The 10129-nt window shown below is 34.7% G+C and overlaps 2 protein-coding genes across 2 annotated transcripts; one reads left to right on the top strand and one right to left on the bottom strand.

The window, feature by feature from the left end:
- The first annotated feature begins 1401 nt into the window (after positions 1-1401).
- LOC142978960 (cytochrome P450 6B1-like) lies at positions 1402-3534 on the top strand. Its single transcript, XM_076123617.1, has 2 exons — positions 1402-2892; positions 3230-3534. The coding sequence occupies exons 1-2, from the start codon at positions 1563-1565 to the stop codon at positions 3394-3396; spliced, it is 1497 nt and encodes a 498-aa protein (XP_075979732.1). The 5' UTR covers positions 1402-1562; the 3' UTR covers positions 3397-3534.
- A 3926-nt stretch (positions 3535-7460) lies between these two features.
- LOC142978958 (cytochrome P450 6B5-like) lies at positions 7461-9396 on the bottom strand. Its single transcript, XM_076123616.1, has 2 exons — positions 7952-9396; positions 7461-7672 (listed from the first exon to the last, which is right to left on the bottom strand). Exons 1-2 carry the CDS (start codon positions 9285-9287, stop codon positions 7503-7505), a joined length of 1506 nt encoding a protein of 501 aa, XP_075979731.1. The 5' UTR covers positions 9288-9396; the 3' UTR covers positions 7461-7502.
- Between the last annotated feature and the right edge of the window lie 733 nt (positions 9397-10129).

The raw sequence follows: 10129 nt of genomic DNA, 5'->3' as shown, positions 1-10129 counted from the left end.
ATTAGTGTTATCAAACTGGAACTTTGCCGCAAATCCTTCCGCTCATAATTTAAATTATTCATCAAGAGTATGGGAATTTTCTTTACAATAAATCTTTATTCAATATGTTACGTTTGTTTTTCCGTATTTTTTAATATTATCAACAACTTTAAATGTCTCTTATATAAAATTAGTACCTATTACCGTCGCAAATTATTATTTTATCTGTGCTAAACATAGATTTGAGTCAGAGATTTAAATGTCCAATTCTTTTTGTATCCCTTACCCATACAGAACTGTTAATTTTATGAAAAATAATGTATAATATACCATATTTTATACCATATTTTCATATATAATATATAATAAGACCACTGGAAAGACTTATTTGATTTTTGAAATAAGTAAGATGCTTCCAATTGCAGCGTATTTTGCTAAATCTTAAATCTCTCTAAACTGTAAAGAAACTCAAAACCAATAATATAGAAAAATATATGAATTAAAAAAAAATACACTTGGCATGCAAAACTATGCGAAATATACACAATCTACGAAGTAAAAGGAAGACAATGGGAAATCGTTAGATCTCCTCCAAATCACAGTCCAGCAGGGACGTTACCAGAATGTTGAATTTATCCTACAAAATCAAAAATACTGGAGTCTCCACTAGTTTGACTCTAACGACGCAGTGTTCTTAATCGGCCAACAATAATTGCTCCCACTTCGTCCATAATAAATCACCCACCTAATTAGATATACGCCGCTCTCTTGACGTTTAAACTCCTCGTAATGATACCGGTATCTTTGGATCAACCAATTTGATACACAATTTTTTCGGCATTTGATTTGATAGTAATTTTCTATGTTTTGAGGTATGCGGTTTGATTTGTGTGTTTTGTTTGAAATATTGAAGAAAATATGTTTTGCTGACTCAGGTGTAAGAGTTCTTAAGTCACGTTTGTTTCGTTATAAATTTTACCGTCTTTAGAGTGTTTGTACACTATTTGTTTGTTTAATTATAAGACTGAGAAACTCGAGTGCGTTTCTCCACTAAACTGTTTGGTAGCCCGGAATGCTAGTTATTACTCATTCCCAAATTTATTTGAAATACTTAAAAAACATTCATCATACGGGATTTTCCGGATCAGGCCCGGATATTTATGCCTGCATGAGACTAAATAAAGACAACTTGCTGAAGAAAAAGGAATAGGTTTAAAACATGGGTGTTGATAGAGCAATACGTGCTTCAAACGTAATATTGTCTACTTTGCAAATGTCCTAAACACTTACAAAGGTGATACATTTGTATGGAAAGTTCGTAATCGCGTTGCAGATAAAAGTCATCAATCTAAAACATCGTATTTAAGCTTTGTGTATGGCTCATTAGTAATAACGAATTAGTTGGCGCTAGACCGTGACAATCAATAGAATGTTCTTACATTTATCGAAGTTCACAATACACTGTTCTTTATAAGTGATGAAACGACAGTAGTGACAACTAATAAAATTTCGAAATTAAATAATATATTTCCTAGACATTTAAAGAGACTATTAAAATCAAGTTTTTGAATTCATTTGTCAACATGTTTTTGTATTTGTTAGTGTTTGTTTTCGCTTGGTTGTTATACTACTTTCTTACAAAGTCTTTCAACTACTGGAAAGACAGACAAGTGTGTGGACCAAAACCTATACCGTTTTTTGGAAACTTCAAGGATGTAGTGTTAAGGAAGAAACATGTTGGTATGTTGTACAATGAAATGTACAAACAATATCCTGACGAAAAAGTAGTAGGACTTTTCAGAATGACGGCTCCTACATTGTTGATTCGTGACTTGGATATAGCGAAACAAGTGCTGATCAAGGACTTCGAATGTTTTCCTGATCGAGCTACCTACTACAGCAAACAAGGATTGGGGCAAAATATGTTCCATTGTGATCTGGTTACGTGGAAAATTCTCAGGAAAAGATTCACTTCAGTGTTCACTTCTAGCAAGTTTAAAAGTATATTCCATTTGCTGGTTGATCGTGGTGATAAATTTAACAACTATATTGAAGACGTTACAATGAAACAGCCTGAACAAGACGTTTATAATCTGATGTTAAAATACACTGTGAGCACAATAATGGTTGCAGGCTTCGGTTTAGACATAGATACGTTTAACGACAGCCGACTATTCGAAATCATCGACGAAGAAGTAAAAGCAAGTTTTCTGAGTGAAGTTGATATTGTATTCCCAGGTTTCTTAACACAATTCAACCTGTCATTATTAGCAAAAAACACAATACAATTTTGCCACGAAATAGTCAGAACCGGAATTTCGAATCAGAGATTGAAGACTGATATACATAATGTGATGGATGTAATTTTAAGTTTTAAAGATAAAAGTGATATTTATAGTACTGAGAAAATCAAAACTGATGAAAAACAGCCAATGGTGGAAGTTACTGATGAGCTTTTGGCTGCACAAGCATGGGTATTTTATACTGCAGGAAATGCTAATAACACGTTATCGTTGACTTATGCTATGTATCACTTGGCTCGGAACCCTGATGTTCAAGAGAAACTGAGGCAAGAAATAGACGAAGTACTGGCAAAATATGATGGTAAATTGACTTATGAAGCGCTTAAAGAAATGAAATATTTAGATATGGCGTTTGAAGAAACACTACGAATGCATCCGTTAACAAACGGTCTAGTTAGAAGTGTGGCCAAAGATGTAAGGATAGAGGGAATAGATGCCACTATTGATAAAGACTGTATTGTAGTAGTATCTCCATATGCGATCCAACACGATGAGAAGTATTATCCTGAGCCAGAACGATTCAACCCAGAGAGATTCTTACCAGAAAATATTGTAGATCGACATCAGTGTGCTTTTCTGCCATTTGGAACTGGACCTAGAAGCTGTTTAGGTAAGCATTTTGTCTTTAAAAAACGATTTATTTGATGCCAGAAAATGTTGTAGAAACTTTCGGAAATCACCCTTTCGGTAACTCTTTTTAAATCATTCATTTAAGAATGATTAAGCATAGGTATATAATTTCAGAAAATTGGTGGAAATAAAAAAAATGTCTTGATTGATCACGATTTTCAATGATTTCTCCCTATGGGCGAAGTCAAAACACGGCATTGCGTCGACGCATCTCAAAAATGACGTCACACGCTTCACAACAAGACAAGATTCCTCGACAAGCGTCGAAAATAGTTTTCAATTACGCCTTTTTAAAGTGTCTCTTTGTTTTTTTCCAGGGTCACAGTTGGCAAGAAATCAATTTGGTATATGTGTAGCAAGTCTACTATCGAAGTTTCGAGTGGAGCCATCAAACAACACCATCAGCTGTATTCAGTATGATCCATGGAGAATGTTATTAACGCCTAAAGAACGAATTCGTCTCAATTTTATTCCTAGAAGCTAGTTTAGTTGTAATTTTACTTTTAATTTTATTTATATTAAGGACTGATTTGTGATTACTAGTTTTATTTAAAATGTATATTATGATATGAATAATAATAAAGATAAAGTTACGTTTATTCAATAAAAAATGACTGTATAATATATTACAATATATGGCTTTTATGTCCTATTATTTTAAATTGATTTTTTTTAATCCTAAATGGTCGATTCCTGTCTAATTTTCGTTGAAGCAAAGTAAGAGAATTTTGAAAGATTGTTTACAGGTACCTACAACTAAAAAAATCCTCTGTTCATTGATTGATTAAAATCCTTACTAATATTATAAATGCGAAAGTAAGTCACGCTCATAGCACTGAAGCGATTTTGTTTGGCAATCATGTACGATGATATTTTGAGACCCAAAAACGCCAGTTTTTAATCCGGTACTAAAACTCTGAGAGATAATCATAATAACTATAGTCTACGCGGACAGAGGTCCGGTCGAGAGCTATATTATATTATAACGTAAGATCTATTTACGTTTTATTAATCAGTATGAAAAACATATTAATCAAATGAAAACACTAATTTTCGATGAAACACGATAAGTCTGTAATATTTTTGTTATCAGTAAAATAAATGTTATCTTATAAATCTTAGTCCGTTTATATCCGCATCGTTCTGGATTTTCCTGTACCAAAACTGATAAAGGTAATTAATAAATATAGCTCGTACAGAGATATCGACGCAGTGGTATTGTTCTGGCCACGTCACCATTACTGCATTGTATGTTCGAATCCCGCTTCGAACTTACATTTAACGACTGTCAAAGATTTTTGAAAATGACAGCCACAGTTTAACGCACCTATCGAAACACGGGGGAGCTCGGAATGTGTAACATGGTCACCCATCCAAAGAACAACCTCGGCAAGTGTAGCTTAACCTCAGAGATGGATCCACGCTGCTGTTGCTGACTAAGCCATGAGCTCCTCCTGAATTAAAACCTGAATATCTGAGTCACCTTCACAGGTGGTTTAACCCAGTTATCGCCAACCAACCAACTACACCATCAATCATTTATTGCCCGGTCATACTTGATAAAGCATAGATTAAAACTGTGCTACCTCCGTAGCGCGGATAGTAGACTATCCGACTGCTGATCATGAGGCCTCGGGTTTGATTGCACGATCAGGTTGGTCTTTTCAAAAATAGTGAATGATGGAAGAAAATTACTGACCAAAGGTGCCTCACTTTAATTTTACTGGAAACCTTCATGTTAAGGAATAAATAAAATTGCTTTAAAAGATATCTCGTAACCGGCGGTTCTGTATAATAAGATGTATGGATGTGAATGAGACAAGGGAAGTTTGTAAAGATTGTACCAAGTGGCGTTCTTTGGTCTCCGCTTACCCTTATGGGAAAAAGGTGTGATATTATGTATGTATGAACCGTAAATAATCTATTTCGTATGTTAGCTAAGTGAAACAGTAGGCGGAGGAGCTCGTGGCTTAGATAAAACAGCCGCACGGATCGATACCTGAGGTTAAGCCACGCTTGCCGAGGTTGTTCTGTGGATAGATGACCATCTTATACGTATCGAGTTCCTCCATGTTTCGGAAGGCACGTTAAATTGTGGGTCCATTGTCATTTTCGAAGATCTTTGCACTACTGTACAAGGAACGATTACGACCTTTGTACTCATGTGCAGCACGTGTTTGTTTTTTTATTATTACCAGTATTATTTTTAATCCGTACATAATAATCGATCGAATGATATCATTCATTCATAATTAAATCATTCAGCGTTCTGTTATCGCAATATAAAATATTCAAAGCGCCTATGATATTTGTAATAGCAATGCATCTATGTTTTGATTCTCTAAGACTATATAATTAGAATTTGTTAGTTTTAGCAAAGGTATTCTCCATTTAAAATTGAAATCGAGTTCGTTAGTTGATAAAAATGACTTGCATAAACGAATTCGGAGAAATGTTGGATTCCAAAACAGCTATTTTTTATAGCTTTCAGAGTATTTTTTTTAGTCCATTTCTGTCCCAGGGCAAGGGTCTCCTCCCAAGCGAGGGAAAGGGATTAAGCCTTGAGTCCACCACGCTGGCCAAGTGCGGGTTGGGGACTTTGCATGCCCTCAATAAATATTTTAAACAAATTTTAGGCATGCCAGGTTGAATCCTCACGATGTTTTCCTTCACCGTTAGAGCAAGTGATCATTGGTGTGTTTGCCTCGGGTTAGAACCTGCAACCACTGGCGTGGAAGGTGCCAACTGAAACCATTCGGTTATCAATGCTATTTATTAGGAATTACCAAATTTAAATGCCATTCTTCCACTTATTGCATGTCTAAAAATAGTTTTAAGGATTTTTTGGGGCATGCAAAGCAAACAACTCGAACTTAGCCAGCGTTGTGGAATCAAGGCGTAATCCCTCCCTTAATTTGGTAGGAGACCCTTGTCTAGCGACCAGCAGTAAGAAAGTTAGGGGTTTAAAATATCAAGGATAGAAAATAAAAGGGTACGAAAATTAATAGTGTCCTAAGGCCCAATTTATCATAATACTACCTATGTTTATAGTTACATGTTTCTTTTATGTAGTTCTAAACATATATTATGGAATTACTAATTTAACTTGTTGACAATGATTGATATGTTTGTATTCACACAAGTTTTTGCGGTGATATTGTCAAAACGTCTTGCTTCTAAGAACTAACAAAATGTCAAGGACAACAAAATGCTTTAATACTTATCATTTGTTAATAGTAAAAACATATCATTAGACCAGTTTTGAAAACATAAGCAAATAAATTTAATTTAACTTGTTTCAGAATTCCCTGTAAGTACTTATGTATTCTTCAAGTCTATAATAACACCAAAATCTATAAAATCCATTTATATCAGGTTGTTCGAAAATCATTTTGTGAAAATGAAAGACAGTTGCGATCTTCGAGGATATAGTAGATATAACCTCAGGCCTTGCAAGTGAAACTGTTCAATGTATCAAATTGAACTGTTTATTTGACTTTCGACAACAGCAGAAAGATTTACTTAATTAATAATTTAATCAAAATATCATCATCATTATTTACATAAGTTTACACCTATAGGACAAAGGCGTGATATTATGTATTCATGAATGATTTATGTATTTACCAAATATACAAATACAATAAAATTATCAAGCAGATTAGCCACAGCAACAAAGCGTCAACCAGTACCATTAAACAGACTGCTACATCCTTTTATCGACTCACCTTGCCATCTGTCAACCTTAACTCGAAGTAAATAACTTATGTTTTATACAACCTTCCACATAACTATAATATGTTGACAAGTAACCATTAAGCACTAAAGATACATCGTGCCTGCGACTTTTTTCCGAAGCGAATGTTCGTTCCCGCCCTCAACTGCGATTGGCTGATAGCAGCGTACGTGTTGATGCGTACGCGCAGATAAAGCGACCGTTTTATAACATAACGAGCTATTCTTTTGGTGCGTTATGGAGAAACGTGTGCTGTTTTGTTTTGTTGGGGTCTTTTTAATGTCTTTTAATATGATATTTTATATTTAATCTGTTTTTCCTAAGGTGATTGTACGACTTTTAAACTTGTTTGTTTAAGCAAGGCAAGTCAGCCTGCGACCACGACTAGTGTTACCAGAGAGGCTATAACATATCACAATTGACAACTATTTCAAAGCCACTATGCTGTTCATTGCTTTCTCTTTTAGTTTATAGTGATTAACGCGTTTTGTCAAAGCAGCAATGTACTGAATAGTGATCAACAATTTGACGTACACTTGTTGTCAACTGATATCCCCTAGGCCGGAACGCTGGCATTCTAAGGTGTGCGCTTTAATTCCCGTATTTAATTGTTTAATAAAGTTACAAAGCATAAACTCTTGCTATTTTAATTTTCTTTCGTAGCTTTAGCCAAAAAAATATTTTACTGGTAAAATTCATAAGATTTATTCCTTTTCCTCATAATCTACAGAAGTCTTTTTGAGTTTTACCATAGTATAAAAGATTTTTTTAAGAAATATTGATTAAATAAGTTTACAAAAAAAAAATACAATAAATACTTTATTAATTAAATAATCATATTGTCACAATAGTCGTTACCTCTCCCTAGGTACAAATTTCAACTGTATAGGTTCTTCAGGGGTAAGCAACAATCGCCATGCATCATATTTGATACTTCTTACGGTGTTCTTTGTAGTCTTCACACGAAATTTTGATAATATTTTCACTACACCGACACCATATAACATATGGCCGAGTCTTGAACCTGCAAGAATAAGGATTATTATATCCTTACTGACTTACTACTTACTACCCCTCCCTCATTACGGGAGGAGACCCTTGCCCAGCAAATTGGTTTAATACATTTTTTGAGGGCATGCCAAGTCCCCAATAGTAGACTTAAGGCCTAACCTCCCACATTACGGGAGGAGAACCTAGCCCAGCAGTGGGACATTAAATTTGTTAATTTATTTTATGCGCTCATCATCGTCACGTTCGAGATAATTTTACAAGTTACAATCAAATTAAATGAAAAAAACCTTACCAAGGCAGCTCCTACGACCAGCACCGAACGACAGAAAAGCGCATGGATGACGGTTCAACACATTTTCTGGTAAAAATCTCTCTGGGATAAATCTTTCCGGTTCAGGCCAATATTTCTCATCGTGTTGAATTGAATATGGAGATATTACAATATCAGAGCCTTTATCTAGTATCAAATCCGTTCCTTCTATCTTAACAGCTTTGTTAGCACCTCTTATTATAGCATTAGTTAGTGGATGCATTCGCAGCGTCTCATTAAATACCATTTCAAGATACTTCATTTCTTTCAAAGCTTCATACGTGAATTTATCTTTGTATTTCTCCAAAACCTCGTCAATTTCTGTATATAATTTTTCTTGCACGTCGGGATTGTTAGCTAAATGATACATTGCATAAGTTAAACTTAAAGTATTATTTCCGTAGCTAGCTAAATATGATATCCAAGCTTGTGCAGCCAAGAGATCGTCGGTTATTTCTATACTTGGTTCTTTTTCGTCATCAGTAGGCTCAGGTACTTGCTTTTTATCTTGTTCTTTCCTCATATTATTTATAACACCCATCACATTAGACGTATCAATCTTTGGATGTACCAACTTACTTCCGATTTCAACAATTTGATGAGCAAATTTAATAGTTTCCTCCGTCAGGAACGATAGATTGAACTTATTAACAAAACCGGGAAACAGTAGATCAATCTCACGATAGAAATTTGCTACAAAATATTTATCCACTTCTTCAAATAGTCTTATATTGTCGTTGTATGTATCGACATGAAGGCCAAAGACTGCCGACATTGTTGCTCCAACGGCGTATTTTAGAAATAGTCGACATGTATCTTGTTCTGTTTGTTTCATGGTAATATTTTCAACATAATCCACAAAGTGATCACCGCAGGCATTGACTAAATGAAATAAGTTCTTTAACTTACTAGTTGTGAACACCGAAGAGAATCGATTCCTCAGAACTTTCCACGTATCGGTGTCAGAATGGAAGATATTTTGTCCGAGCCCTTGACTGCTGAAGTATGTTCCACGGTCAGAAAATGATTCGAAATTTTTAATCAGCACTTGTTTGACAATATCGCAGTCGCGTATCAACAACGTAGGGGAAGTCATTCTGTAGATCCCTACCACTTTTTCTTCGGGATATTTATTGTATATTTCTTTATAGAGCATCCCCATATGCATTTTCCTCAACGCGACGTCCATGAAATTTCCGAAAAAGAAGATTGGTTTTGGTCCTTTCACATTTTTATTTTTCCAGTAATTAAAATTTGTAGTAAAATGTATGAGGCTTAATAAACATAGGAAACCGAACACGAACACAATTAAAAACATAATGGCAAATTATTTGGTTGATTTGTTATTAATAGGCTATATATACGGGCGTATTAAACTTTAAAACATGTTTATAAGCACGTTGCACCGGCTGCACGTCATATAAGTATGACAATTTAAAGATTTACTATCTACATTTTGATTGATTTAAACGCAGATACTGATAAAAAAATACTGATAACATATGCATTAAGGAATATAGAATTTCAGTAATTAACTGATTGCATAGTTATCAGTGGGACGGGACGGCTTAACCTACGAGACCAGTAAGAGGTCAGCCGCAGAAACAGTAACTTACCACAACTGAAGGAATATTTCAATGTATGTAAGAAAAAAAAAACTTTAATAAAAATACTACGATATGCTGTCAGACAGGATCGGGAGGATCTGGGAAAGAGGGGTCTTCGGAAGGTGAAGGTGATTGCTCTATAGTGCAGTAATGGTCTACGAAGAGTACTTGAAGAACAGTCTACCAAGTACATATCTCATGTATTGTATGACAACTATTTGAAAGCCACTATAATGTACATTGTTTTCTCCATTAGATTATACCGATTAACTCGTTACTTGAATAGTGATCATCAATTTGGCGTACACTTGTTGTCAACTGAGTTACGTGATACAAAAACGTGATATCAATCATGAATTAACGATGATTTGGCGCCTATTATTATAAAGCAATTAAAATATTGTGCTGGAAATTCGAGTAAATACAAATCTATTAGTTAAAGATTAGGTTTGTGGTTTGAGGCTAATGCATTTTATATGTGAAGTGGTGCACGTATTACGTTATTTTTAAGGCGTGTGAATTCTAGCACGTATGCTTAATTATATCGTATTTT

Source organism: Anticarsia gemmatalis, chromosome 15 (genome assembly GCF_050436995.1).
Source record: "Anticarsia gemmatalis isolate Benzon Research Colony breed Stoneville strain chromosome 15, ilAntGemm2 primary, whole genome shotgun sequence".
Classification (NCBI taxonomy): domain Eukaryota; kingdom Metazoa; phylum Arthropoda; class Insecta; order Lepidoptera; family Erebidae; genus Anticarsia; species Anticarsia gemmatalis.
The sequence above is the reverse complement of the archived record's forward strand: the minus strand, read 5'-3'. Positions and strand labels throughout refer to the sequence as shown.

Excerpts from the sequence above, each read along its gene's own strand:
- LOC142978960 (XM_076123617.1), top strand. The coding sequence starts at position 1,563 with ATGTTTTTGTATTTGTTAGTGTTTGTTTTCGCTTGGTTGTTATACTAC. Across the intron at positions 2,893-3,229 it reads TGGACCTAGAAGCTGTTTAG|GGTCACAGTTGGCAAGAAAT; the intron begins GTAAGCATTTTG and ends GTTTTTTTCCAG.
- LOC142978958 (XM_076123616.1), bottom strand. The coding sequence starts at position 9,287 with ATGTTTTTAATTGTGTTCGTGTTCGGTTTCCTATGTTTATTAAGCCTC. Across the intron at positions 7,673-7,951 it reads TGGTCGTAGGAGCTGCCTTG|GTTCAAGACTCGGCCATATG; the intron begins GTAAGGTTTTTT and ends TTATTCTTGCAG.